General features: G+C 44.0%; 1 protein-coding gene across 1 annotated transcript in view; it reads left to right on the top strand.

Moving 5' to 3' along the window:
* T265_15345 (hypothetical protein) overlaps nt 1-23,879 on the top strand; it is a gene marked incomplete at both ends in the record, with an annotated part of 90,174 nt that overhangs the window by 11,751 nt on the left and 54,544 nt on the right. Inside the window, 7 exons of the mRNA XM_009177672.1 lie at nt 7,867-8,168; nt 9,013-9,143; nt 11,090-11,274; nt 11,661-11,976; nt 18,603-18,710; nt 18,807-18,934; nt 20,985-21,080. Of these exons, the coding sequence (XP_009175936.1) occupies nt 7,867-8,168; nt 9,013-9,143; nt 11,090-11,274; nt 11,661-11,976; nt 18,603-18,710; nt 18,807-18,934; nt 20,985-21,080 (1,266 nt within the window). The remainder of the gene's footprint in view (nt 1-7,866; nt 8,169-9,012; nt 9,144-11,089; nt 11,275-11,660; nt 11,977-18,602; nt 18,711-18,806; nt 18,935-20,984; nt 21,081-23,879) is intronic.

Raw genomic sequence — 23,879 nt, 5'->3', positions numbered from 1 at the left:
ACAAATCTCGGGATCTCTTGAAGCTCATCATCCAGAAAACCGATAAGCCTTATGCAGAATGCAGCCAGCAGCAATCGGTGCGCAGAAAATATGCACCAGATACTCATTCACAACAAATGGTCCGCTTGGACTATAAAAGTGCGAACCAACTGCGCAAACAGTCTCCAACGTGAGATAGTCGCATGTGCATAGGGTTGGTCCCGAAATGGCTGGATGACCTCAAGGTCAAATAGATGAATTGGTGCGGACAAACAAACGCCAGTTCACACGCCTGCATTAAACCCAAAAATGGAGCGGGGTTTACAAGCAGGGACAGAATAAACAAGAGGAATTTCAAACAGCACAATAGTCGATGATACAAAGTCACGGAAGGAACGAGTTATTAGCTACCCAGGAGAAAGCATTTTCGCTTAGCCTCATCTATAGCACCGGACAAGGTCATGAGGCATTGATACCCAACTTTAAGATGATGCGGACCCACGGAAGGAATTTATAACTGTGAAGTTGAGAGCCGCGGATAGCCAATAAAAAAAGGAAGTCTACATCTCAATCGGTTTCACTGAGGCGGGCACTCAGGTGCTACTTCCCTCGATAGACAAGAAGGGATAAAGCCTGGGACATGAAATGTCTGTAGTAATGTAAAGTGCAAGCGTATCTCAGTGTGTTAATTTTCCGCAGCACTATCAGAAAAAACGTGCATTGTATTCAAATACCACTTCAATAGTCACGTAGTGGACAAAGTCCAAGTATGCTTCTTTTATGAATAAAATGGGTAGAACGAATATCAAATGCCAGAAGTGATTTGCAAACGCTGTTCGCCCAGGGGTGGAAACTCACGTATACCACACCGAATGGCAAAGATGCTGGAGCTTTACTCAGGGTCACTTTACAACCGGTTGCTTATACAAAGTAGTGGAAGCGGTCTTGATCACACTGGTGATTGAAGAAAACCCGTAAACCAGACACTTGTCACGTATCAGCGTCACTGAAGTTGATGGAAACATATCCCAAAATACGGCAGTATTGATTGTGACGTCCAGAAACCAGAGTTTTACACGGCCGGCTGAGCGTCATCAATTAACCTCTCAATCGATAACATTGCCGAAACTTTGGGTGATTGTACTAGTCCTGTTTTGTGGATTTCTTTCAATCACAGACCAAGTTGAGGTTTTCCTCGAATTTTAGACGGCGTGGACGGTGAGGGTGACTTCTTTTGGTACGGGCCCTTATACCCTAGAGGATCCGGATCGCGTATCCTTTGGTGAGAATCCGCAAACTCGTCTCAGCCTATCCTGTGGTACAGGAATTAGGGAGCCTGAGTTGTGTTCTATTCAGTCCGACAGCTTATTATATCAGGGGAATGCTGCATCCGATGCTAAACTAGGTGATCGTCGGCGAACTCGAGGAACAGCGGTGAAACTTGGGTAACATTAGGAGATGGTGAATTCGTACTTGTTCACCTTTGTTTTAGGTTAATTCACACCGTCTTCGTTAGAAGATGAGCTCCTACCGGAAATGCGTGCTTTCAAATTAGCAGCCGTAGTTAGTTAAACGCTTATAGTCGGTTTTCGTTAAAGTGGCCGTACGTCTCTGTACTCTTGATGATTGTCTTGAGCCGTAAAAAATCTTTGGCAAGCACTAAGACGCATGTACGTGTATCTCAACTTCTTCAGTCCATCAAAGACACGTCATAGCTTCTGAAAATTCAACTCCATTGTGCGAATACTGAGCTCTAGCTTGATGAGTATGGGTTACAGCACCGGGCCTTTCAGAGGACCTTGGAGCTGAACGTTGCGTCAACGACCAGTAAAGAATCACATGGTCGTACTACTGTCGTTGGTTGTTCTCAGATTTTAAAACAAATCATCAGCTAAAACGAGTGTACTATTAAACATGATTCATTTCTTTTAGGATACACTTCTCAGTAGCAATATTCGTCAGATAAAATTTCGGATCCCAGGATTGCCGGCAGCAACAGTTTTTATGGAGTAATTCTCATCCTGCATTTGAGGATAGTCAGTGCCTGAAATTCCAGAAAGGCTACAATCTTGGTGTTCCTAATGAGTTTTATCCGCGTTGCCCATCGAACGAAACTCAGTGTTTCGAATTACATGTATCGTGATTTCTGGAATATCGTACCAACTGAAACATTAGGCGGCCTGATGCAGCACATTCAGTTGGCTGGATACATCGTAAACGAGCGATTCAGCTACGTTCCATGTGAGTCTATCGCAAAACTAAATTAGTTTGCAAATGAGTGTAGTTCACCAATTTCGTGCAATTTGGTTTCAAGCAGTCCATAAGGTTGACGGAAAGTCGGGGACTGCGTCCACCTGATGAGCCGCAAGAAGAGCGAAACCAGTCAGGGGCTTTCGACGAATTTTCAGCAGTCTTGTGAGTAGTGCATTACAGTATCTCCAATATCGTGGCAACCGAAACATGAAGCGGCCTGGTGCAGCACATTCAGTTGCCTGGAAACATCATAAACGAAAGATTCAGCGGGGTTCCAGGTGAGCGTATTTCGCGATACTCATCTGTTACTTTTGGCTGTAGTCACCAATGTGGAGTGAATGCATTTCGTGGAACACTTTGATCAAAGCCGTCAAAAATCGATTGACTCCAAGTATCCTCACTACGTGCCGGATTAACTCATACACATTTTTCGTTCGGGTCAATAGTATTTCATGTATCGCCGAGAATGAAGTCCACGCCAGAACGCGTGCTGTTTTTATGCGCTTACGCTTGAAACGTTCAAAATGATAAAATCCAGAGTGCGTTTATACCGCTTTTGACTAGCCAGGTGCAAATCGCGAACGATATGAAAGTCCACTGGCAGCCAGTATAAATAACGCAAAATGCCATTGATTTGTGGAAGCTCTAGTGACCATGCTGAAGTTAATCGTATCATACACTCTCCTACTTTGTGTCTACAGCTTTCATGTCACACAATGCGAGGAACTGGACTATCTAGGAGCGCCAGAAAATGTACATCCGACTGTAAGTCAGTGATCTGTTCAGATTAAGTCGACTAGCTTATGTTTTTGTGCAAAATCGATGGGAATTTTATCATATATGAGTATGTCATTCAAGTGATCCAAGAAAAATATTTTCTTTCTATGACGCACGAGTGAGGTAAATAGTTTTCGTTCGCTTTTGGACATTGGAAAGTCGGTCTCCAAACGGATAGTTTGTAGTGCTTTCTCCATAAAACAGGCATCCAAACAGTATGCAACCGAAGGTACCGCGGACCCGAATCGTCCTAGCTGAAGAATGTTTTGACTCTGTAGAGGAATCCTAATGTGACGAATAGGATAAAAGGGAGAACAAATGATAATTAGACGGGCAAATAATCATCGAAAGAGCGAATATTTGCTAGTCNCGGCTACTTCTAGGTTGTTCAGCTTTGTGGAACTGTTTACTGCTAACCTGGACAGTGCGGGTTCGAAACTTTCTGCGACTTCGTTAGAAGTCCACTGATGATGATTCTCAGTAGGAATACAACAGCGTTACATTGTTTTCAACGTGGACTGGCTTCCCTTCCAGGACAAACTCTGAGCTGAAATTATGAAAGAGAGTCTAGATTCCACAGAACGGTAATGATGGACAATGGCTGGGCCCACGGCTTGTTCGTTCCCTCGTCTCTTATGTGTGAGCTCACGATCAAACTGCCTCTCGCAACAATATACAGGACGCATTTCTGGCTGCTTCCAGGCGACATCCCCTCTTTTCACTAGCCAACAAGCGCATCTGAACTACCAGGCACATTTTGAACATTTCGTCCACGAGACAACCACTGACCATGAAAGGGTCAATCACACAGAAGCCAGGCTATGCAAAGTCAGTGAAACGGGTCTTCTGACAGAGGGTTCACAATAAAATACGCCTTCAAAATAATCTCTAGTTTGCTCCAAGCGTTCATCCTTTCCAAGCAAATCTACGAGGGTAACTGAAGGTGGTCTCTCCTAATGGCACCACCTCAAAGCGCACAGCTGTTTTCAACTTATCTATGTCTGTGTTCATGGACTAGTCAGCATAACCCAAAACTAATGACACTATCTAACACACGCGGGTTTCGTTCACAAAACAAAACAGATTGTTTTCGAGAAATACACTCATTTGCAAATCAATTTGGTTTTCACAAGAGACTCAACTGAATCTCCCGTTTATGATATTTGTGAAAACCAAATTGATTTGCAAATGAGTGTATTTCTCGAAAACAATCTGTTTTGTTTTGTGAACGAAACCCGCGTGTGTTAGATAGTGTCATTAGTTTTGGGTTAACCCAAATGGGCAAAACCGGTCGTGGGCTGTCGAAGAGTTTTCAGCAACCTTGTGGGTAGTTTCCTTTATTGAAACAGATTGTTCTCTTCATTCGTCATTGCTGGGGAACTTTTGAATCTCCTGGAACTGACTTCACAACTTGTAGTTCTTAATGCCTTCACCTACCCATTTTTGGAAACGACCAATGTATGAACTGTTTCACTGTTCAGTGCATTATATACTTAAAGCCAAAGTCACAAACGAATAAGCTTGAAAGAACAATCACATACAAATACGCATGTCAAGTTTGTGAAAGGGATATAAAATGAACAACCCTGTGAATTCACATTCAATCTGAACCGGAAAACCCGATTGACCTTGACAATGCCACTAAAACAATGAAACGAAACGACAGGCAGATGCATACAAACACAAGGCAGAATGCTGCGCCTGAGACACATGTATTGTTAGCCGGCATTTATGCCGGCTGAAGATGACGCTCGCCGGAGTTTTCAGGTTGCTCCATGTGCCTACCCGCTTGTTTGCCGGGTTATGTAGCTTGTGCTTCGCATTTGTGTGCTCTGGTTGTGCACGCCGGCTGGATACGTGTCTACCCGGAAACGGTAAACATTGGAACGATTCCAACTATGCGCAAAATGAAACTGACCCGAATCCAGAGAAGTGATCGATTTTATAGACCTCCCTTGGAGCTCAGAGAGAGAGTTTCGATGCCTGTAACTTAGTTGTGCTTTGGTTGCCATAACGACAGGCATCCTCATTGAATAGCTTCACTGATCTGAAAGAGACGGTGTTAGATGGCTCCAATTATCTATCACTCTAAACAACAGAGTCATTGTCGACCGTAAGGAGACTCTACCAATGAGATTTGCGGACGCGGTCATGCCCCAGGAAAGACAGCGGTGAATTCTGGTTTTGGTTGTTTCTCTGAGGGCTATAGTTTAGAACTTCACATATCTCTTACCATCTTCCATTTCAGTCACGACTTTTTGCCCCAATCGCTTTTTGAATGTTTTGGTGATATCCGATGGCCCCTAAACTCGGGTTTTGGAAGCTCTCTATCTGGCTTTGACTTGGAGACTTTGCTTCAGTCCCAAATTTTCCGATGTGAATAAAGCGAAATCTGAAGTAACCATTTTGAAATCGCCAGTCGTCGTAAATCCGTCTTGGATACGGCAAACTTGATCCAACCCCTCCCAAAGGGGACTGCTGAGTAAAAGGTGGGCCTTGTGTGGCAAAATGTTGGCGTGCACACCTGCGTGCACCGCTGCGATGCGCAGCGACATACTGATGATTTTATCTCAGTTTGCGAATAGAATGTGCAAGTAGAATATGTGATTACGCGGTCAGAGCAACAGCAATCGACGATGCAGTGCCAGCCTTCTGTCTGATGAGGATATTCCAAGAATGGGCAAGTTGCCCTACCGAGCAAATTTTTCACATTTATTTCGCTACTCATGAAAGATCAAGTAGGTGGAAAGGGAAAGTGACACGAAGTTCGAAGGCGCACCCGACTTCTTTGGCAATGTACTCACGTTGAAAGTGTCTTGCGAAATTAGATATGAAATGCCACGTCTGTGAGGCTTAATGTGCCAGGAGTCTGTCTTCGTTCAGATGTTTCTAGCAAAACCCTTGTCAAGTCGAGGATAGCTTTGTGCATTCCAATAGCTGAATTTCGCGACAGTGAAAATAGGCAGTTCCTTAAACCCCACTCTAATTCTAGCCGTGAAACTGTGTTTGTTCCAAAAAAAGAGTCAAGGAATACGACGGGGCAGCAATAAATTTACTAGCGAGGAACACGTACATATCGTCATATACACAAGCTGATGAAATTCAGCAAGACAAAGATCTGTTGTTTGCTTTGGTAGACGGAAACCGGTGGAAATTAGATCCGCAAACAGCAGTTACAGATCTATGGTACTCTGCACGCATCCGGTCACTCTTAGACCCCGATAAAATCCGTCTGAAACCGAGCATTTTGACCCTTTTTGAGCAGTTGGGGCTCCATTTCCCCAAAAAATGTGTTATACAGTTCCAATTCATGTATTTCACGGATTAGTTTCTATTTCATCCATAATTCTCCCAAGCACCTCAAAGGAGACTTTCCAGGGCCCCAAAATTTAGAACGAAATTATTTGCTGAGCGATTCGCACAATATGCCTGACTCCAAACAAAACTCGCTAGTGGGCAACATCCGAGTAGGCCTCCTTTTGGAGGGGAGAAGATCCGCATTAGCGGCACACTTCCGATCGACAAGTAATGTTATAAGTACAATAAATGTTAATAAAAATACGACGAAACTTTAAGCAAAGACAAAAAGTATTGTGACGTCCTGTTCTCACTCCTTTTTGTAGAAAGTCATTGCTTGCAAGCATCGTCACTTTTCTACAGAGCAAAACACCTCCCTCAAAGTGATCATCAGACACAGACGGGTATTTAATCCGGACTTTCCAGGAATTGGAAAGTATCTATAGGCATATGCGTGCATTTTACGCAAAATCTAAGGGATTTTCATCTCATGTCAGTACGTATTACATCCTTTCTAGCAATCAGAGACCGCCTGTAATTTTCAGGCCTCATTCTCAGTAGTAATTTCGAGTTGTTCTTTCAAATTTTGTTCCAGCAATAGAAAATACTCAACAAGGCAGTAGAACTGGAACCAAACGGGTCCTAGCCAGTCCTTTAAAGTGGTCTTGCAAGAGGGAACAACCTTATGATTACATTCAACAGTAGAGTAAACCTTTCTCTGTGGACCACCTGCGTGGACCCATCGAAACCGATCTCTAAAGGTAACGAGCACCTTCTGAGAGGGGAGATTAACCATTGGAAGAGCCAGAAAGGGTTCAGCATCAGGTGTTCGCGTATTAGGTTTGGACGGTGCAAAGTCTCTTGAAAATCGTCTAGTAGGACTTCAATACTTGAGCAGAACAATTCTTTCTCCACTTCATTATCCAGTTACCCAATCGGTGATCAAAATAAATTGAAACACTGTGCACGAATTCTGCATCCTAGTCTTTGCTATCGGGGCTTTCGCATCACGAGGGCATTTGAGGCGGATTTATGGGGAAGTCCCCTGAGATGCAGTACATTTGACGTGTCCGTACTTGGACAGTTGATCCCATGGAAGAGGGTTGCCATTGGAAGGAATAGTGCATTACCAACTGGTGATTTCATTCACATGGTCCATTAAATCCTCACATTACTCGCTAACCCCACCTCGAGTCTCGTAGAATTGCCTACAATCAATCACCCAGTCATTATCGTGTGACATTTGCTGGCTTTATTTATTTGGTTTAAGTAGCCTGAAGACTGCTATCAAGTAGTATCTTCCGAAAGGAGGCAGATGAACGCGAAAACCGAGCTTCCATAAAATAGTAAATATAACTTCCAAGTTTTACTGAACAACTGCGCTTGATGTAAATCGTGCTCTCCGTTGCTCACTTGGTCTTTATTATAACTCCAAAAGTTCAAGTCAGTAAGTTTTTTGTTAGCATTTTTTCAAAATTCATGGGGATAAAGTTAACTAAGTTAAGTTCCCGGCTAACATTCTCCAGTTCTGTTTGTCTTACACACTCTCGTTCAAAACAGGAACGAAATTTCATGTGAACTATGTCTATCTACAATTTCGATCTCCGCGGCCACACGCGATGGTGATTTACAAACGATTCGACGATCAGTCAGACTGGACTCCATGGGCGTACTTCTCCAGCAACTGTTACACCTACTTCGGGATACCCTACCAACCGGTACCGACCTTCAGCCGACCGGACGAGGTTATTTGCCAAGAAGAATATTCCACACTGCAACCATTGTACGGAGGGGAATTGGTCTTCTCCGTTATTAATGGCCGGCCAAACTACGAACGTTTCTTCGAAGACGCTGAACTGCAAGTAAATCTAGTCGAGCGGTGATATGCCTTTTAAAAATTAGCAGTGTTCACATCAGTTGGGCTTGATTTCAAGGTCTCCATGATAAGTAGATGTCAGGATAAGATTCCCTGGTGTAATTGCTTGATCCTGAGAATCACAGTAGACCTGCCCCTTACTCCATAGGAAATACCTCTCATCAGAACCTCCGAAGGGAAACCATCCAAACATGAGAGGATATTAGTGCACTGGTTATGATAGCCATAATACAAATTAGAGGGTGAATGTGCACTGATAGCAGTCTTTACTGTGGATGACAGTAGTTTACAGAAACGATTTGCAGCATCTATGAAATAAGGGGCAATATCAAATGTGGAGCACGTCAACAGGGAACTTATGTGAGAGTCCCTTGGTCAAAGTCCGGACGGCGGGAACGTGTTTTCTCCGCAGTGCGACTGCTACACGTACTCCATGATTGTCCGTGGACTTGGAGTGCTTGGGCTGACTCCTTGTTCCCTGCGCGTGCGCGAGACTGTGTGCTGACTGTGTTCGGTTTCCCTATAAGTAGCTCTGTTTGCTAGTACGTGGGTGTGACAGCACATGAGTGGTTGCTACGCTCACTTTACGGTACAGACAATCGATGTCCAATGAGTCACCTTATGTGACGTGGTTTGTGGGCATGAAAAAGAGACAAGTCTCGTGATCCAGTGAGCGACTGTGGGCTGACCAATCAAGCATGTGAGTGACTGAGTTGCTACAAGGACAAAATACCTCTCTCCATCTTAGTTGTTTCTTTCGAAGGGTCGGTGTATTCGGTTTCTAGGGCAGTTAACATCTATCCCCGTTTTCGTTATGTTCCTCCCTTCAGCGCTGGAGTACAGCGAGTCAGATAAGAGTAGAACTGAAAAAAATGCACACATTTGGCGACGAACGTGGGGCGGAAAAGGACACCTTGCTTACGTACTATTTCGCTATTGACAAGTTCACTGTCGGTGGCAGGTAGGTTTGAAGTTTGAAGTTTATGAAAAAGACATTCAATTACTACTTTTTTTGTTTTCTTATTAGTTCCGCTAATCGGCTGATGAAACTGTCATGTATAAAGTGAATTATGTTGACCATTACGCAACAACTGTGCTACTCACCGGCAGGCATTCCCTGAAAAAAATCCGAAACGGCTCGGTGGTTAGAGCGCGAAGTTACTGACTGGAAGGTGTGTGGTTCGAACCCAATCTCTGCCTCTCGACTTCCCCTGTCTAGGCTTGGGCAACCTGGCAGTAGCCAAGCCCTCGTGCTTCCTTCGGATGGCATGGCAGCTAGGCGCCAGAAGGGTGCTACAGCTGGATGAATGATGATTAATTTCAGGCTAAAATGGACTCACTTTCTAAGCAGACGAAGTATGATCCAAAATATGAAAATGTCTTCCGAATTTAGGTTTCCAAGTAGGCGTCTGTAAGCAGGAGAGTGCTTCCTAGTTGGACAATGTACGCTGTACACTGAGGAACCAGATGGCCACAAATGAAGTCTCTCCAACCACTTAGTCTGTTCTACTAAACCACGTAGCCTATATTTTCACAATCTGATCTGGTCACGTATCGTAATCAGCCATGGATCTGTACGGTGGATATGCTCGTGGAGCGGCCACCATTTCGGTCTTTATATCCACTAACATCGGCTGTCGAAGATTCTGTTCTATGGGACAAAATGGTTCACCATGCACCGGCTGAAAAACGAAGATCATTTTAGGTGGACCCTACGTACTCATGTCCATCCTGAATGCTTCAGTGACATTCATTCATGTTACTGGGTTTCATGAAGGAGTCGGTACTAATGAATACAAAAAGGCTCGTTAGGTTGTTTGTATTTCAAAGGTGGTCGGTTAGCCGAACAAATTATGCGTTCTATTAAAAGAGAATACTCACAAAGTTGCTGAAAACTCTTCGACAGCCCACAACCGGTTTTGCCCTTCTTGGGGCCCATCTGGTAGGTGCAGTCGCCGAATACCGTGCAAACTGAAACATGAGGCGGCTTTTGTGCAGCGTACTCAGTTGAAGAATATCATGAACGAGAAATCCAGTTGTCTCCTGTGAACACTAAATTGATTTGCAAATGAGTGTATTTGTCGAGATTAGTTCAATTTGGGCTCAAGTAGAACATATGGTTGACGGAAACTCGGCGACTGCGCCTACCTGATGAGCCCCGAGAAGGGGGGAACCAATCGTGGGCTGTTGAAGTGTTTTCAGAAACCTTATGAGTAGTGTATTATGGATGTACATGTATCGCGAGGTCTCAAATATCGTGCAGTCTGAAACATGAGGCGGCCTTAGTGTAGCGCATTCAGTTGAAGAATATCATAAACAAGGGATTTAGTTGAGTTTCCTGTGAAAACCAAATTGATTTTCAAATGAGTGCATATGCCGAATTTTGAGTTTTTTTTCCTGGACGCAGTGGAGCTGGAGTTCTTTTTGTTCTTTTTGAGTTCACATGATACCTGTTGGGCCTCATTCAGCTTCAGAGGTAATTGCGGTAACGGCGTTCAAAACAGAATGTGTGGCAACCTGCACATTTGACAGAGGTCGAGCCATGACCATTCAGCGTCCATTGCCAAGTCCCTCGAATATTGATCACAGAACGTGCCTCCTTGAAACAACAGTGGCCTCAACTTGTCGTGTACACAGAAAGGATCTTCTACTTTTTGCTTTTTCGAAGTTTAAAACACCACAGTGTCTTGAGAAGAGATACGAAGAATTCCTCAGAAGAGTGTATACAGGTCAGAAGCCTTCGCGTGATAACGTGTGGACATGCAGTTTCCTAGGGAACTTTATGAATTGTAACCATCACCAGCACTACTGGCGATGACTTCTCCGAATGCATAATCTTTATTGATGCTCTTTTCATCATAATTTCTTATCCTAATTTGAATGCACCTGCCCATCTGTTCGTTCCAGATGTCTGTGCAACGGCCATGGGAACGAATGTCGTCCGAGCACAGGACCAGGACAACCCGATCGCCTTGTTTGCGTGTGCGCGCCGAGTCACCACACGGCGGGCGATAATTGCGAACAGTGTGCACCGGACCATCGAGATGTGCCATGGCAACCAGCGACACCAGAAAACCCGAATCCTTGTCGCCGTAAGCTGATAAACTGCGCCTTGTGCATGCAGTCTGTTTCAAATCTTGTAAATACCAACATCAGTTTGTTTTATGCCCTCTTCCGCAGGAAAACTCATCTTGAAAACAATCAACAGTCTGGATTTTTTTCAATTACTCGACTTCTTTTTCAGTTAGTATGCAAACGTCAACACAAAAAAACGAGCGAGCATTCGCAGTGGAGAATAGTCGGCCAATGAAATGGCAACTGCCGTGAACCAATGAAATCGTTTGCTCAACCGATCGATCAGTCGCTCAGTCTACCAGAATAAGTCCCTTAAACTCGACTTGTTTCTTTAGGAGCAGGATTGTGAGGGCTACTCACCAACTTCTGTATACTCAATCACTGTTGTTTTTGTTCTGTGCAGCCTGCAAGTGCAACGGAAACTCCCAACTCTGCGAATTTGATTCGGATCTCTATGACCAGACCGGATCCGGCAGTCGGTGCATCGGTTGTGGTAACAACACCGAGGGTATCAACTGTGAACGGTGCAAGACCGGGTACTTCCCTGATCCAGCCTATCCAACCGTATGTCAACCATGTTCATGTGATCCCGTCGGGACTGTTGACAGTCAGGAAGATTGTGCGACCACCGGACAGTGCAGATGCAAACCAGGGGTTGGTGGTCCGCGTTGCGATCGATGTCTGGAAGATCACTATGGTTTTAGTGCTGGAGGATGCTTGTAAGTCACTTCTATGCGCCTGGGTTGTTTTCTGATGAAGTAAAGCTCACCACTAACAGCCTCATTCATGAAAATTTCTTAATCCCACAAGTACCATCAGCTGATTGCTGAGTGGATATCTACCAGTGAAAGGAAGAGGGCTTTCGCTGCGGAGTTCCTTATTAAAAAACGCCAAATGAGCGGCCACAGACCATTGGACAGAGAAGCAGAACTCTCATATGCATCTTATTCACATAAACTGAACATCCACTCTCCCTTGAACGCGTCTTCCTGAACTTTACCGGATATTCATTGACTGTTGCTCAAGCGCAAGCAAATGCTACTCCGCAAATTCCGTAATGCATCTCACTTTTCGAGAGACGCGAACCAGGTTTACGAGAAGACATACTACTCGCATGCCCCCATCAGTGGTATCCACCGTTACACTGGTAACCGGTGTGTTAAGTTTGATTTTCGTCACCTGTACAGCTTGTGTACGATATCCTACGATTTGGCTATTGCATGACAATGCAGTCCTGTTTTACAAATTGTGTCTAACTTACACAAACGAATGACACATTCAATATTATCATCGCTCTCATTGATGTTGTGAACCTTTGAGGAGTTTTGAACTTTAACCTGCAATTTGAGCTTGCTACCTGTAGGTACTATTCCAGTGCATATCTTAGCAAGTGAACATGTTGGCAAGAGACGCGGATGGGGCTCTCGAAGACCAACATTTTTTTGCTAATCACTGCATGAGATAGAACCGTTATATGCGAATATGAACCACAATGTTATACTGAGAACCGTGGAAGCCTTTGGGAGTTGAGTACTTACTGAGTTGTTATGCCCAACTTCGGAATCGCGTTCTAACTTCACTGCCCTGGATTCTGTACTGTATCGTTTCGTATTGAACTACATTTCAACGGATGGTGCTTCCCAGGCATCACATGCCAGGCTAGGCCGATCCAAACCAGCTACAATCAAGGAGAGCTCACCTATGCTGCATCAACGGTGATTATAACAATCGCTTCAGCTGACAATCGGCCAATAAATCTGGCTCCCGTAGGACCGGGGAGGATTATCAACGTTTTCTTCTGACTCTCCTCCTTCTCAATTTTGTCTGCTAACCACTAAAGTCCTCCAAATAACTTTTTGATACATATTCCACCATACCCTACCTCATCACAGGGTAGCATCTTCCTAAAAAGACAGCATAATCAGCACATCCTCTATTACCTTCCGGAAAAATGCAACCAAAGAAACAATGACACGCATCATTCCTGCTGATTTATGTCGGAAAAAGAGGACATCACGTTCAAAATGGATGATGTCACCGGTTCGGGTTGGTGACTTCGATGAAATGAGAAATGTTGAGAAACTATTGCCTTGGGCTGGACTTGGTTTGCTGGTTAACTGGGCTTGGGATGCACGCGCAAAATTTTTGTTGGAAACTAGTCCGCGTGGATGGGGGCAATTGATTTGGGACATGGGATGAAGCAACGTCGAATAACTTAGTAGCCATCAAGTTGTCAACATTCATAATTTGCAAATAAACGTATTCGATAAATTTTTTTTCGTTCAATACAGCTACAAGGTTACAGAATACAAACTTCATATTCAAACTGACCAGGACCATTAGTTTTTCACTCATCTAATATATAAATAAATATAATAAATATCATTTTTGTCCTTTGGGTCATACTGACAGTCAGCCACCAAAATTACTCGTCCGTAATGGGGTAATGACAGATTGCCACTTTGTTCGTCTCATCTTGTACCGAGTTTCTCCTGCCTTGATACGAGGCACGTGAAAACAAAAAACCCTGGCTGAATGTTCCAGGCACGAATGAAATTCCGAATCCACCAATCGCGCGCTTTGCTGTCCCCGGAATGTTACTTCAAAGAGAGCAATAGGGTAATTTAGTGACTTCGAGACTATGCATCCAAGCCCAAAAGATTCCACATACTGCTAACATTCAAAACCTTACGTCTGCTCTAACGTAGAAGCGATATGTTCCAAATCCACCTTCCAGAGGACAATCGCTGATGATTTCGCTTATTCTTTCAAGGCCCTGCATGCCTTGGTTCCCATTGCAAAGCTTCATTGCTCAGTATAGGTTCGATTCCCGGCATCGAATCACGGATTGCAGCAATATACCACAATAGCCATCCGATACGCTAATTCTCTCACCGGAATACATTGGCTTTTGGGGACCCGTAAAGGACTTGTATTTGGCCTCACCAAGTGTTTGGGAAATTCTAATGGACTTCGAGGAAATATTTTCCTGTCTTTGTAAGAATAGCTACACTTCACCGAATGTTAGCTCCCTTCGTTGAACTTTTTTTTCATAACTTTGTGCGAAACGAATGCTTGTTTCAAACAGACGATCACACAACAAGTGCAAACTTTGTAAGAAACCAATCCGGCTTGCCATCGGCGCGTGTGCTAAACACTGAATACTGTGACTGTTTACCAGACTTGTGCGTGATGAAAACTGGTCGCCGGTCATTTGGTTACAGTAAGGTCTGCTTAGATCGATAAACCGTTCAGTCTGCCGTACATCAAACAAACCCTTCATATGTTTACTGACAACTCGACAATGTCATGGTACTTTCTCCCAACCTACCCGTTTCGTGTAATCTTGGTTCTTGAGTTCCATTCTCAGACTATCAGACTGTCATCTGTCAGACTCAGCAAACAAGGATGAGGCGGTAGATTCCATAGGGTTTATCAAGTCTCAGGCCTCCTAGAAAAAATGAGTTCTAAACAGATAATTCGCCAACCCCAGGGAGGCGAAAACCCTTGGCCAAATTATTTAGTAGAACCAAGATAGGTTTTATTTTCTTGATAATCTGTGGCCCCCGCTCTCCTTCAGGAGATGCGAAACAAGCAATCCAATAACTTATCTCAGCTTTTGCACGTAGAATGAACTTGTCTCGCAAGATGAAACCCATGGGGGAAACTTTAAAATGTTCTCACTTATTTGAAGCACCTATGGAGCACCTATGGACCGTTTTAGGCAGACATCGATGGATAGAGAATGCTCAATACGTTGATTTTTAACACAGCATGAAGATAATACATGCGTTTATCAAACTGTCATGGAAATTAGCACGTGTGCTGGGCAACAGCGTTTCTCATTCCAAATATGAGCGATGTGGGCGCATAGTTTTAGGGTTTACTTGGCAGAGATTTAATCCGATTACGGAGATCATCCTCCTAGGCGTATACAAAAGCACCATGAAAGGGCGGCTATCAGACAATGTTTTACTTTCTTGGCATTTGGTAATATTCACCAGAGCTTTCATCCTACGTGAGGGCTAATCACGTTGCTGATCAGCCACTCGTAGACGTGGACAAACGGTTAACTGTTCAATCACACTGGCCGGAAGGTCACGGGTTCGAAACCCTCTGCGCTTTGTGAGATGTGCACTGTTGATGATGAAACAGCTGCCCAGTAGTGCTTCTTGGTTTTTCAGCATAGATTAGCTTCACTGACAGGAGAAAGTCTACTGAACGTTTCGCTTCACTCATGGCCTACATTCTCGTGACTTTCAGGCACGACCTTGAAAACACCCCATGTGATCATCAATAGGGATTTCGAGTCACATGCTCGGGCATAGTTGGTCCCAAGTTCGTCATTTCCGTCTAGTCCTGTCTTGTTTTTAACTTCTTCAGCTCACACCGGTCGTATTTGCTTCAGCTTACTTGCTTTTGTTTGCAAAGCACAGCTGGAAGCAAATTCAGTCACTATTAATTGGATTGTTAGCCATTATGGAGGTGGGATCAACTTCGTACAATCTTTATTGGGCAAGTTCAGGAACATAAAGCGTTTACTCCTGGAAAGCAGATTTCGTCGTGTAATAACCCGCAGAACAGACTATGTTTGGTCACGCCTGGAAATTAAAAACAGAGCCCAAGTGCAGCTGACGTGGGCACGTCTTGGAAAGGGTTGCTGAATGCCCAGTTCTGAAACCGCTGCAAAGTCACTTGTCTGGTTCACTTTTGGATAGGGCCGGACAAATATTTGAGGAGCACGAGAGTTCCAGAGAACAGAGGAAAGCAGCTATAGGTCTGAACTACACCGCGATCTCAATTAAGTTCACGTGCAACTACAAAGCAAACTAGATTCCTACTGCCTTTTTGGTGGAAGCCAGCCACCTAACTACCTAGTGCGACAAAACGTGGGCGTGGAAATCGATTAGTTGTCCATTATTGCACCATGGGAACAAGATAGAGAACAAACATAACTTCCAAGGGCATTCGGCGATGCCGGAGGTTAGCATATCTGTCAGGCTTCACACTGTCGTTTCACGGACACTTGAATCACGGGTGCCGAATCTGTTACCTCCCGCGCCCAAACAGAGGGGGTACTTAAACTCTCTAGTAGTGTGACCTCTTGAGCACAATCGGAAGGACGCGTATGACCGTTCTGCGCCCACGTTCAGTGACTAGAATCCAGCAGTTGATTTTGATATTTTGGACGGCTTAGTTGGCAGAATCTGAATCTACTCAGAGCTAAAAGATGGCTTTTGTGTTCTTTGGGTCATAACTCGTTGAAATACAAATTGCGAAACATCTGAGAAAGGCACAGGGCTTCTTGCCCAAAATGACTACAGTTCATGACGAAATAATTGAGGCCAGCCCGTGAATGCTCACTTTGACTTACTCAAAACTGTTTATCCGTTTTTAACATGTAAACACAACTTTTTAGCGTTCTTTTTTAATCGATTTCCTTCGGAAAGTGAACAGGGTGATTTTCCCAGATCGATAAAAGGGAGGTAGAAGAATGCTGTGGATGAGGGAAATATTTCGAGATCCCTAACCTGGCGGGTATACTCAACTACCGCTGAGTTTGACAGACATGCATGGTTCATGACCTTTTGCACTCTGATATTGCTCCTCCAAGTACTCCCAGATCCTCATCACCAGTTTACCGTGCGCAGTTTTTATTTGACAACCAAAAGCCTTTGTTTACACGATACTACTAATGAAATCAGTGAAAATTCTCGAACGTTCACTGCCGGTTTCGTTCATCTAGGTACTCACCAGGTAGACCATTGATCTCAAGCCGTTCTTGAAAACCAATTATGCGTGCGTGGCTATGAATACTTAGTTGCAATTTAATTTGGTGTTAACCAAAAACGGTTCCCGTCCCAGTTCCGTTAGCGTTAACTTAATTTCTAGATGCATATTCATCGCAGCCTTTCATACAAGCTGGTTAGTAGGAGTGGCATAAGACTAATGGAAGCTCGCGGGCCGAGACTCTACCACATTCGCCGATCTTCTGAGTCTTGTTGAAACGCACTTGGATATCTTGAATCCCGTTTCAACTGAAACACCATTTACTGTATATTCAACCAAGAAATATCCTAAGCGAAGGGTTTAACTAAACTCCCGTTTTTTATTTGGTCTAAAAGACACTGGAAGCCAATCTCCCAGCTTCGAAGAGAATTAATCTTACCAGCCACCCTGTCGTTTGGTATTCGATCCGCATATCCGTAAGAAACGTTCTCCTATAGTTCCCTTCCGGTGACTAACTGCCGTGCTATCCGAAGGGAGCGTGAGGGCTAGGAGATACTACCAGTGATACTACTGATGGGAAGGCATGCGAGTAGTATGTGTTGCTCTTGGAATTACGCTTTGCGTCTCTTGAAACGGGGGATCTGTTATGGAATTTGTGGAATCGCTTTTTAACATTTGCTTGGAGTTGAGCAGTGAATGGTTGGAGTCAATGAATATCCAGGAAAGTTCAAGAAGACGCGTTCAGGAGAAGATAGATGTCCAGTTTTTGTAAATAAGATGCAAATGATAGTTTTGCTTCCCTGTCCAATAGTCTGTAACCGGTCAGTTGGCATTTTCTAGTAAATAACTCCGCAGCGAAGGCCTTCTTTCTTTCTAAGTACTTGATAAGTACACTGATAAAGGACAAGTTGGGACAGTTTGAATGGATTTCACATTCACCACCAATTACCATTGCTAAGTATCTGACATCTGCGCCGAGCTTCGATGAGAAGTAATCTTACCAGCCATAGTGTTACTTTGTACACGATCCGCATATCCGTAAAAAACGTTCTGCTATACTGCCCTTCCGGTAACTAGCTGCCTTACCATCCGAAGGGAACATGAGGGCTAGGGGCTACTGCCAGTTTGCCTAATACCAGATAGCAGCGGTCGAGATGCATGGATTGGATTCGAACCACGGACCTTCCTGTCAGTAAGTTCGCACCTGAACCACTGAGTTACGCCGAGTAAATCCGTATGAATTATCCAATATTCTCAGTGATTTCTTTGTTTTTCTAGTCTGTCTTCGTCATTGCCCCCTGTTAGAGACCTCCACCAAAAGATAAACAAAACATCAGGTTTCATCGGACATCTAAACTGATTCACCATTTTATGTCGACTACTCAAACCAATAAGTAATACTCAGAGCATCAGATCTCTTCCAACCATCCCCGTATCTCCAGTGACCAGTGAATCTGATAAGCGGCGTTTGGATTGTCCGCGGAGCGAAACGATTTGTTCAGCGTTATCGTTTGGTCGCATACCGTAGCGATGTCCCACTGGTTGGTTCATTTACTTGCCTGTTCCCGACGGTTTATGTCCAACTCAACTGGTATTTCGTTCCTCTTGTCCGTAGACCTTGCAACTGCAGCATAGTCGGTGGACTGGACAATCGAGCGGTGTGTGACGCACAAACCGGACAATGTTTGTGCAAGCAAAATGTTGGCGGAAAACAGTGTGAGAAGTAAGTCGTTTGCTGACTACCCCAACCGGGACGCTTCTGTGACTTTTTCAACTGTACCGGTTAAATTTGACTTGTTTTTTGTTTTGTTGCTTTCAGATGTAAACTCGGTCACTATGGTCTAATGTCCAATGATCCGCTGGGTTGCAAACCATGCGCGTGTTCAAGCCACTCGTCTGAATGTGAGTTGGACGTGGCAAAAGTAGCCGAGGCAGCAGGGAAACCAGGTAAGTAGTATTTCTGGAATGAGTTCGTCTGGATGCATTCAGATGAAAATTGAGATGTAAAAGGAGGGGTGTGAAAGCCCCCGTTTATCGACTTTAACGTAGAACCAGCATGGGCGGTTCCTGATCAAATTGCTTGAGTTTTCGACAGGCTGAAAACGGGGGCGTATCCACAATAGTTTCGAAACCAAAGTCACCAAAATAAATGACCTTCGCCACTTTGCGCTCCTACTATCCATGAATTACTCATGATATTTCACTTATTTGAACACTTCTTCGGCCTGTTTTAGTGTAAATGAGTAGTGTGTGAAGAGAATGTGAATGGCTAACGATGGCTTCTTTGTGAATGGATCTAGAAGATATTGAGTGCAGGGAAAGCAAGTCGAAAAAGATTATCCTGTTGCGGAGCAAAGCATCGCTTCTTACAGTGAAAATGATGGTCTCTATATTGAAGCTACACATTCTGAGGTTCTGAGAGAATAACTCAGTTTGGTAGATTCGTCGGACAGCCAACAGAGGTTGAGATTTGTACTTTTTGACTGTGCCGTCTTCAGGTAAGGCGTGTGATCACTCTGTGGTTGTTGGTTCCGGAAATCTCCCTCCTTCACCCAATCTATCCACATTATTATTACGAATTTAAGTAACCTAAATTTTTACGCAAGGACAAGTGCCACCGTTGAAACCGCCAGAAACACACGAAGCCGCAAATAGTCTACCTTTACTCGGAGGTTCAATTAAACTAATTGTCTAATTTAAATGTACTGCGTTGCATTGTACCTTGTTCATTTTCATTTTTTATATTTTGGTTGTATTCAATTTGTAACCATCAAGCATGAGATCCCAGATAGTTCGGAGTGCTCACATTCAAACACTTGTGCATCCACTGTTGTGCTACACTAACCAAGCGTGTGGATCACCCAGCCGTGGCTCGCGGACACCCGATTTAACTTTGTGTCATCTGTTAAGCCTTCTGGCGGTTTAAGGACTACCTCCTCAGAACAACTTCCGGCATTGTTCCCTCGGCTGTACACTGCCCCGATGCAAACCACATATTGGAGTCTGATTGTAATCCAGTCAGCTTAGTTCGATGTGACAGGCATGTCCGGAAAAGGAAGTAAATCAGAGGGCACAGCTCAACCATATCCAGAGGCTTTGGAACATATGTTTTGCAGACTGGTTTATTTGGCTACAACCGGCAAAACGGTGGGCATCGCTCGTCAGTGCTCCGAGCACTTACATCATCATCATCATCATCATCATCATCATCATCATCATCATCATCATCATCATCATCATCATCATCATCATCATCATCATCATCAGCATCATCATCATCATCGACAGCATGGCATCAGTGTTCAATACCGATGCTTCACTGCCATGAGCACGTGGGTCGGATCTAGCTCATTTCAGCTTTTGAACAATCAATTGGTCTTTCATATCCTTACCTCGCATGTACCAGCACGTCCAAGACCGTTTTTCATACATTACATGCCTCATTTCCATATTTTGCTTCCGTTACCTAACTTCAAGTCAGAGGTAACTTAAGCAAGCAGGGTTCGACGAAAGGCAACCCATCAGCTGACGTGCAAAGGAGTCGGCCAAGTCAATATTACTGTTTCAGGCTCATGGCATACCGGAACATTTGCCTAATGACTAAATAAGATCTTCCAATGTGAAATCCAATAGTTTGACATCCCAGTATTTCTTAAGAAGCGCTTCTCCTCATATATAAACTAATGGCAAACCTATTCTATGGTGGAGGATTACTGTAGACTGAAAGTGATTCCGGGGAAGGATTACTGTAGACTGAAAGTGCTTCCGGAGATTTTTATACAAAAGAGATAGCTAAATGTCAGAGATTTATCACGTCTATGTGCGATTCCTCGTGACTTTTTCGTATCACCCTTCCAGTGCTATATTTGGGGTCATCCAAGGAATCTCAAAGGCCGACAGCATTGATCTAGTGTAATACATTCTGTTCTTCCGTAATGCTCAGACAACTAATTTGTTCATACGGCAAACTGTCATGCTGATTCTGCTGATTTTTCAGGTGAGATCGTGGACCTGGCCACCCTCGTTGATCCAGCCAAAGTGATCATCAACTGCCCACCGGATTATCACCCTTGTTTCGCCTGTCTTCAGAAAGGTAAATCCCCGTGTATTGTGAGTTGGTATTAGTCCCCGAGCATGCGTTCACTCCCTAGATGTATGTGTTGCCCGCCTCCGTCTTCCTGGAAGTCATCATTCAGTATGTGACATGTAAAATCAGTAACCACATCAGCGTAGACTTGTAAGCCCCAAGATTAAATTGACAGGACATGTTTTTCCAAGCATGGAGACAACCAGTGGGAAACTCCACCGCTCTCTGCAACCTCAGATTCCTCCCAGCTTTACTCAGAAAAACTAAGACCACTAAAGTTGTATTTCCCTCTGTGTTCACGGGAGTATGACTCTGTCACTTGTTGGTACACTAGTCATCTCGTAGATTTGCTATGTTGCTACTTATGAGTAGTCATATCACTTCAGTGAATGCATTTCCCAAATCCAGCTCATTGAGGAACTATAAGAAAAAGGAGAGCTGCCAGAACACGCATTTTTCCACCCCTGGATGATTCATTTTCCCATACATGCAGAATTAAAAATTCCTTTGCAAGTAAAATTTGCGTCTCCAGCATCCCCGGTGAAATCTCTACTTTACAGTAAAATGGCGAACACTAGATTCGTTTGAATTTCCCGGTAACACCAATTCATTCTAATCCAACATACGTATAATCCGGTGTTCAGTAAAGGGCTGTCCGAAAATTTTCGTCAACATCGTAAGTAGCGCTGTGCTGAGAAAAAGGTTCTGGTTTCGGTAATAGTGCATTAGTTGAAGTACAATGCGGCCTTTGTGCAGCACATGCGAAGAACGAGAGACACTCAGCTGATGTTCAGCTGAGTCAGCCAGAAAACGAGCATAGAGCCCTACTGACGTAGTTTTATGGTCACCTTAGAAGTAAGATTAAAGGAGGTCGGGAGCTATACCCATCTGATGAGACCACAGATGAGCAAAATCTTCCAGCCGCCAACGTTTAAAAAGTGTTGTATAAGTGAAACATTGCTTCATTCTCAAAAAATATGAGAATACCTTGAAAAATTTTACTAGTTGTTACTTCAAGTGCGTGAAGGACTTCCCTTCTGATGATACGTGCTGCTTGCTAGATCAGCAATACTGTGCGGACATGATCAAAGCTAGGTTTTTTCACATACCGGGTAGAATATCTGCTGGATCTTTGCAAATGTATGCATTACAAACCACACACAACCAAAGTGACGCAGTCTGATGAGCATGAAACCGAATCTCAACGGTGTGGTCGAACTGGTTACCACTTTCGCATCAACAAGATATACACCTATACTGTAAAACGGCGAGACTACAAACAGCAGATAAATTACACGTGGATTGTTGTATGACACTTTATTCCCCAAGAAAAACAGATGGTGAGTGTAGTGCTAGTCGGACAGTAATCTTTGATTGTGGTTCGACGTTCGCATGATCGATTGGGTTGTTTGGCTAGTGCGCCCTTTAGTAGTCTTTCGACGCGCTGAGAAGACCCTTGACCTTGACCCCCTGTTTGTTGCCCTCCATGGCTTACGCCCGTTTGACCCACTGTGTACCATGGTTTCCGGCTGCTCCATTGTTTTACTTTGAGTGCGAGTCGTGGTGAGAAAATATTAAAGGTCGTTCGCGCGTAGCCCAGTCACACAAATAAGCCAATTGACCAACCAACAAGATCGACCATCCGAATGGCCGGTCAAAGTCAAAGAGCCTCCAGATCAACAAAATGTATCTAACCACATCAACGCACCGCCAAACAGCGGCTCAATGCCAGTTCACATCGACTGGTGATGAAATGTTTGCACCACAAGTGTCAAGGTAGACCGGAAAAACAAAGCCATGTACACAACCTGAGGTACTGAAAGTGGTAAATAGCTAACGGGCTATCTAAAAAAGACGCAATATACTAAATGTCTGAGTGACTGATGCTTAATATCATATCTTGGATTACCAAAGCGCAGGATGAAGTCTCAACAACTACTGTCGAGTTATGTTCTTCCTAATGTGAGCTGGTTGCTGAAAAGTACCTAGCTGGTGGATTGCAGAACGATCAGATCAACTTTCAAGAAGCTACTGAAATAACAAATTTTTGGAATTTTTGCCACAAAAACTAGATTCGAAAATTCAAAAGCACCTACCACAAAAAGAAGCATGAAAGGGCCAAGTGAGCTCATCTCTTGAGCCAAAAAGACCTTCAGATTGGTTAAGTACGGTGCAAATAAGACATTTCCCGGTTTGGAATTTCGTAATCCCCTATGCTGTATTGCTGAAGTGAATGCAGGCAAGAACAACCAGGTGAACTGCTCGATATTGATTTCCTTCTCTCCTGTATACTGAAAAATTGTTTCCACTTTTTCTTTCTGATAGACCGACAAAGTGTTCGTATCGAATGCAACGGGACAAGCGAAGGTCACCTCCCTTGTTTGTGCGTCAAAGATTTAAACCAGTGTCAGTATTGTGCCTCAGGTAAGTGCGGATCAATTTTTCTATTGTAAAAGTCAACTGTTGTAAAACTGTTAATAAAGGAAACTACTCACAAGTTTGCTAAAAACTCTTCGACAGTCCACGACCGGTTTCACCCCTCTTGGGGCACATCAGCTGGGCGCAGTCCCCGAGTTCTACTTGAACCCAAATTGGACTGTTTTTAAGAAATGCACCCACTTGCAAATCAATTTGGTTTTCACGAGAGACTAAACCGAATCTCTCGTTTATGATATTCTGCAACTGAGTGTGCTGCACACAGGCCGCCTTATGATTCAGTTGGCACGATATTCGAGATATCGCAGTATATTTTCATAAAGGAAACTACTCACGAAGTTGCTGAAAACTCTTCGACAGCCCACGGCC

The sequence above is a fragment of the Opisthorchis viverrini genome, assembly GCF_000715545.1.
Source record: "Opisthorchis viverrini unplaced genomic scaffold opera_v5_448, whole genome shotgun sequence".
NCBI classification, from domain to species: Eukaryota; Metazoa; Platyhelminthes; class Trematoda; order Opisthorchiida; family Opisthorchiidae; genus Opisthorchis; species Opisthorchis viverrini.
The sequence above is the reverse complement of the archived record's forward strand: the minus strand, read 5'-3'. Positions and strand labels throughout refer to the sequence as shown.